Here is a 5,018-nt window from a genome sequence, read left to right as displayed (position 1 = left end):
GTGCCTGGGTCACGGCCCTCTCCGGGGTGCCTGGGTCATGGCCCTCTGGCCCTGCACCAGCACGTGACCTCCCCCTGACTTGGTTTCTGTCTCTAAGACGTATCTGTGCTCGCTGCTCCTTGGGAGACTCTAGCTGGAGCACCGGCGGGAGGTAGGGAAAGTTGGGTTGGGCAGGAAATCTGGCCGTCTCTCTGGCTCTCTGGCCCAGGCCCCCCGCCCCCACCCGTGAGAGCCTGTGGGGCTCAGGCACGTCCTCCTCTGAGGCCTCTAAGTCTCCCCAGGTGGGGGCTGCTGGGGTCTCCCTCCTTCCCTGCTGTGAAGCGGCAGAACCACACCTGGATTAGGTCTGGGAACTGAGCAGAATCAAGTTGTTTCACCTGTGCTTGGAACCTGGCAAATGGCCGGCTGCTCCCTCTCCTGCCTCAGTCGGGTCTGCTGTGGGAGGTGGGCAGAGTCAGCCCATCTTTGGGACCCCTTCTGGAAGTTTTTTAAAATTTGTGGTGTTGTTTTGCCATCCTAATGCTCTTTTCAGAAAGGAAGAATAGCTGAGCTCTCGTCTGCATCAATTTCTAAGGTGGAACACAGTTGAGTGGTTATCAGTAGTTCACATCCTGTATTTTTACATGTGAGGAAACAGATCCAGAGAGGGGGTGAGACTCAGGCAGGGTCCCCCAGAGGTCCGAGACAGGAAAGCTCTGGACTTCCCCCCCCCCCCCCGAGCCTGCTCACGGCTGGCCTTTGCTTCACGCCAGCTGGTCCACGAGGGAGAAGGTGGCCTCGTGACAAGGCTGCCTTGGTCCAGGGCGGGAACCAAAGCCTGGAGTCATTCGGTGTTTTCCCGGACTGGGGTACTCAGCGCAGATATGCGGGTCTGCTCTTGCCCTGAGACTCGTGAGCCCGCTGTCAGTCATGGGGGGGGGGCGGAGGGGCCAGCGCTTGGGGGTTTCGGGACTGAAGTCAGGGGGCCCAGACAAGGAAACGGGGAACAGAGGAGACCCTGCTGATCCCGCCTATGTCTCCAGGCCAGACCCCTGACCCGCTACCTGCCGATCCGGAAGGAGGACTTTGACCTGAAGACCCACATCGAGTCCTCAGGCCACGGCGTTGACACCTGCCTGCACGTGGTGCTCAGCAGCAAGGTATAGGTCGTGCGTGGCCGGGGTGGGGCGAGGACCCTGTGGTCAGGAGACCTCCTGGGGCCTTGGAATCGTGGCCTCAGTTCCTGCCCGTACATCAGACGGACTTGGCCCAGGATCTGGTGTGCTGACGAGATGTGGGTGATAGCCCGCGGGAATACAGAAAGGGGAGCTGCTCAGGGCAGGAAGACTCAGGGGCCGGGCCGCGGGGTCCTTCCTGACTGCCGCTTCCCACCAGGTCTGCCGCGGCTACTTGGTAAAGATGGGCGGCAAGATTAAATCTTGGAAGAAGCGCTGGTTTGTCTTCGACCGGCTCAAGCGCACCCTGTCCTATTACGTGGGTGAGTCCTCAAGTCTGGCCAGAACTGGGTCCCCCAGGCGGTCTCCCCGGGATGCCGGCCTGTGGGGAAGGAGCCAAGTCCGAGCCAGGGTCAGGGCTTGTCCTCGGCTCCCTGGACACGCGCGGCAGGTGCCTGGCTCGCTCGTCCGGCAGTGTCGCTCAGATCCGAGGTTGGTGACACCTGAGCGAGGGATTACAACAAAGCCTGACGGGCAGCCGCTCGGCCCATGCTGGGGGTGTACAGGTCCCGTGGACCCCGCCTTGGGCAAGTTCCCTCCGAGCCTGAGACTTGGTGGGTATCAGGGTGGCTTTCAATCTTACGTGACTCCAGAGGCCGCTGACATGAAGCTTATTATACATGTTTTATCTACGTGTAAGGTAAATTCTTGTAAGCGTCATGTCAGCTCACAGGGCAACGGCCTCCCTAACCTGGGTGGCTCCGGGCAAGCCCACGGGGCCTGGGCAGGTCACCCCACCTGCCACTTGTTAGCCTACCTGTTTCTCCAGGTAAGTGGCAGTGGTGCCCAGCAGAGCTCTAATTCACATCAGGGCTCCGGCTCATGTCCTAGTCTGGGAATCACCCACTTCCCAGGCGGGGACGCTCCCTCTGAGTGAAGCGTGACCTGAGGTACGACAGGCCTCAGCCCGGCCCTTCTTTGCCTTACAGATAAGCATGAGACGAAGCTGAAGGGGGTCATCTACTTCCAGGCCATCGAGGAGGTGTACTATGACCACCTGCGCAGCGCTGCCAAGGTGAGGGCCGAGGGCTCCGGCCTCCCCGCTGCAGGGGCTGGGCGCGCTCCTCGGTCTCTTGTAAACGTGCTGTCCTCTCTCCCTCTCCCCTTCCCAGAAGAGGTTTTTCAGCTTCACTATGGTGACTGAGGTACCTCTCCCCGACCTGTAACCAGAACTACTCTGCATTAACGCCTCCTGGACCCACTCCCCCATGATTCTTTACTCTCCCTGTAACGCCCCGTCCCATCCCGCAGGCCCGAGGAGAGAGGGTGGGTTGCAGGGAGCCCCTGTGGGCCGGCGCGCCTCCCTCTCCGGGTGCCAGCAGAGGTCTCCCTGTGGCAGGTGGGCAGTGCAGAAAGGGTGGCTGGGAGGGGAGCAGGAGCCCTGACCGGCAGGGTGACCGGCGGGAGGTGGTTGAGGCCAGGGCTGTCCGCCCTCATGCAACACCCTCCCTTCTGCCGAGCTCAGGTGCCCACCTGTGTCCTGGGGCCCAGCACCCCACTTGTAGCTTTTGCCATCTGTCTCTTTTCTGTTGAGACTCTCCGGTCCTGAGTATGCACTTTGTACTCGGGGTGCTAAGGAACAGACTGACTGACGGCGTATGGCCGAGGGGCCAAGATGCCCGGTGGGAGAAGGGGCCATCTCAGCCGAGCACCCCCACACTGCCCCCAGCCCTGCCAGGCCAGGACCCTGAGCTCTGTGGCATTCTGGAGAGAGGAAGAGGCGGGGCCGGTCCCTGGGCATGGGGAGCCCCGCGCAGCCCTTTCTCCTCTCCGGCAGAGCCCCAACCCAGCCCTCACCTTCTGCGTGAAGACCCACGACCGGCTGTACTACATGGTGGCGCCGTCTGCGGAGGCCATGCGCATCTGGATGGACGTCATCGTCACCGGGGCCGAGGGCTACACTCAGTTCCTCAACTGACCCGTGTGGGCTCTGCACCGCTGGCTGCCGGGCCCAGCCCTGCTGTCTGCGTGGGCCTGGAGGCAGCGTGGCGTGCTGGGCCGCTCAGGAGTGCAGTGGGCTTTTGCACAAGACAGCTAGGTAACGACAAGCTCTGAGTTTCTGAGCTCAGGCCCCTCAGAGCCAGCTGGACGTGACACGTGGAGAAAGAGCCCCGACTGGCAGTAACCATTCAGGGGCCGGGCCAGGGCCGAGGGGCTGCCCCAGACGGGGCATCTCAGCTCTTACCTGGCGCCTGTGCTCATTTGTTAAGGACAAGCTATGGTACCAGAACCTGCCAAAGACCCCCTCCTGCCTCAGCCCCTTTGCCAGGCTTCAGGGCTGAGCAGAGTGCCACCAGTGGGGTGGAAGTGGAAGCACAGGCAGTGTACTTCTCGAACCTCGCTTGACCCTGTTTGTCCCCCGTTTATGTTTTTTATTTGCTCAAGGGCCAGAGACCGCCAGTGTCACCCTTGAGGTCCTTGCCCCGCCACCTGTTACAGACCCAGCCCCACGGTCACCACAGTGACCGCTCACTGCCGGGTTCCGTGACAACAGCCGCAGCTGTGGCCCACCGGACAGTGCCTGCCACCATCTCTCCAGCCTCCAGCCAGCGCTGGGGGCAGGGTCTGGGCCTTGCTCCCTGCCCGGCCTGTAACTCCAGGCCCCGCCATACAGCCGGCCGGCCCCCAGTCCAACCTTCTCCCTTCCACTTGTGCCTTGCTTAGAGCCAGAAGGGATGAAACGGGGGATCTAGAAACCAGAGGAGGAGCGAGGCGAGGGGAGAGGAAGCTGGACTGGCCGACCTCGTTCCCAATGGGACTGAGGTTCCGACAGGGCCAGAGGGCTGTTCGGAGGCCCCCTGGGGGAAGGCCTGAGCAAGAGGACGCACCAGAGCGGGTGGGCCCCAGTCCAGCAGCCCCGCTTTCAGCCTCAGAAGGGTGACGACATGGAAAGCAAAGGACCAGGCCCCCAACATCGGGCCTCCGCCCTTCATGCCTTAACACTAAGCCCACCTCCCCGCTCTCCTTCCCAGCACTGGGCCACAGTTGCTGGGCCCAGGCTGGGTGTTTTTCAGTATTTGTAAGCATCTCAGCAAAACAATAAAGCATTTGGAGTATGTTTGGGAAGACAGGTTGTCCCATAAAGCAGGATTTCCACCTTATTAAACGTTCTGGGAAGGACCCCGGCCCCAACCATGACCTCCAGTCCCTTACCTTGTCCCCACTTAACTGGCTGGGGGCGGAGGACCTGGGGTCCCAAGTGGTAGGGGATGAAGAGGCAGGAGCAGGCCAGGCTCTTACACAGGTTTAATAGGCGGCAGCCGGCGAGGTGCAGGCCGACCGGCCGGGAGCCCCGTCACTGAGGCAGGAAGGTGAGGAGGAGGCTGAGCAGCAGAGCACCTGCAAGGCAGCTGGGCTCAAGCAGCGCGATCTGGGTCCCTGATGTCAGCCGGTCGCCATAGAGGTCCAGGAGTATCATGACCACTCCGTTTGTCCAGCCAAACCCCGTCTGGAGAGAGAAGTGGCCAGTGGATGGAAGATGTCCCGCCCCAGCCCTGAGAGGCTGTGGGAGCTTCACCCAGAGGCACCGCTCAGGCTGCTCCCCTCGGGCCCACATACCAGGAAGTACAAGAACAGGATCAGTTGGGGGGACAGAGGAACCCCCTACCTCTCTGTTGGGTGTTGAGCACTCACCTGAACTTCATACTCCCCTCCACCACCTGGCTGGCCTTGGTTGATGTCATACTAGGCACAAGAGGACAGGTTCAAAAGTCAGGTGACACCCCAGGACTTGAGGGAAGTGAGGAAGTGGCGCCCCTTCAGAAGAAGCTGGTTTCCACGGGAGTTGCACCCGTTTTACACTCC

General features: G+C 61.5%; 2 protein-coding genes across 2 annotated transcripts in view; one reads left to right on the top strand and one right to left on the bottom strand.

The window, feature by feature from the left end:
* The window catches only part of PHLDB1 (pleckstrin homology-like domain, family B, member 1), a 42,879-nt gene extending 38,599 nt beyond the window's left edge, over positions 1-4,280 (top strand). Inside the window, exons 18-22 of the mRNA XM_004688825.2 lie at positions 1,023-1,139; positions 1,375-1,477; positions 2,144-2,229; positions 2,327-2,359; positions 2,992-4,280. Coding sequence (XP_004688882.1) covers positions 1,023-1,139; positions 1,375-1,477; positions 2,144-2,229; positions 2,327-2,359; positions 2,992-3,132 — 480 coding nt within the window. The 3' untranslated portion in view covers positions 3,133-4,280. The remainder of the gene's footprint in view (positions 1-1,022; positions 1,140-1,374; positions 1,478-2,143; positions 2,230-2,326; positions 2,360-2,991) is intronic.
* Positions 4,281-4,509: 229 nt separating this feature from the next.
* Positions 4,510-5,018, bottom strand: part of TREH (trehalase (brush-border membrane glycoprotein)) — a 13,018-nt gene continuing 12,509 nt past the window's right edge. The window contains exons 13-14 of the mRNA XM_004688824.1: positions 4,848-4,898; positions 4,510-4,662 (exon numbers count right to left, since the gene is read on the bottom strand). Of these exons, the coding sequence (XP_004688881.1) occupies positions 4,510-4,662; positions 4,848-4,898 (204 nt within the window). The remainder of the gene's footprint in view (positions 4,663-4,847; positions 4,899-5,018) is intronic.

Source organism: Condylura cristata, unplaced genomic scaffold (genome assembly GCF_000260355.1).
Source record: "Condylura cristata isolate star-nosed mole 26May11 unplaced genomic scaffold, ConCri1.0 scaffold00025, whole genome shotgun sequence".
Lineage (NCBI taxonomy): Eukaryota > Metazoa > Chordata > Mammalia > Eulipotyphla > Talpidae > Condylura > Condylura cristata.
The sequence above is the reverse complement of the archived record's forward strand: the minus strand, read 5'-3'. Positions and strand labels throughout refer to the sequence as shown.